We start from the raw sequence: 715 nt of genomic DNA on the forward strand, positions 1-715 counted from the left end.
CTGCTTCCTCAGCGTGGCCATCATCTTCAGCACCACGGCCGCCTGCATCATGAACCGACGGCGCGCCGCACGCATCCGGAAACGGCAGCGAGGTAATGAACCCCATTGAGGTGTGGGGAGGGGGATTTAGGGGAGAGGGATCCGGGAGCTGTGTGTGCACCGCTGTCATCTCATCGCCGTGTGTCATCCCCCCCCGTTGTGTTCTCATGGCCTTCCAGATCCACCGCTTGTCTTCTCCCCCAGCAAGAAGCTCCCAGCTGCGCAGTAAGTCGTGCCCCACATCTCACTGCGCTCTCCCCGCATCGTCGCTGGGTTTGGGGCAGGGAATTGGGCTCGGGGTAGCACCCACGGATGCTCTGCTTTCTGCTTTTTGGGGTTTTGGTTAAAGCAAGCAGACGGCGCACAGCACCCGTTGGGATCCCTACTGCGAGCCCCCCAGTTAACGGGGAGGCATCGGATGCTCCAACCGCAGCGATTCTCTTCTCCTTCCAGCCCTTCTCACGCCTCTGATAGCCCACCCAGCACAGCCAAGCTAAAGCTGCAGCCCTCCCCGTGCCCCAGCCTGCGCCGGGCTCTGCTATGGGGCGAGAAGGCAGGCACCAGCCTGGGGCTGAGCATCGCGGGGGGGTCCGGTGCCGGATACACCCTCTATGAGAGCCACGTTGGGGAACACGTCCCGCTGGAGCGCATCCGCCGCGGCCCCGACGGCCGCTTC

The 715-nt window shown here is 63.9% G+C and overlaps 1 protein-coding gene across 1 annotated transcript; it reads left to right on the forward strand.

The window, feature by feature from the left end:
• Window positions 1–6: 6 nt before the first annotated feature.
• On the forward strand, window positions 7–707 carry LOC116217789 (protein turtle homolog A-like; the record flags this gene model as incomplete). The annotated part of the gene is made up of 3 exons (XM_031557734.1): window positions 7–92; window positions 219–264; window positions 493–707. Coding segments are annotated over exons 1-3 (304 nt in total), but the record flags the coding sequence as incomplete, so codon positions are not given.
• Between the last annotated feature and the right edge of the window lie 8 nt (window positions 708–715).

Source organism: Meleagris gallopavo, unplaced genomic scaffold (genome assembly GCF_000146605.3).
Source record: "Meleagris gallopavo isolate NT-WF06-2002-E0010 breed Aviagen turkey brand Nicholas breeding stock unplaced genomic scaffold, Turkey_5.1 ChrUn_random_7180001954093, whole genome shotgun sequence".
Lineage (NCBI taxonomy): Eukaryota > Metazoa > Chordata > Aves > Galliformes > Phasianidae > Meleagris > Meleagris gallopavo.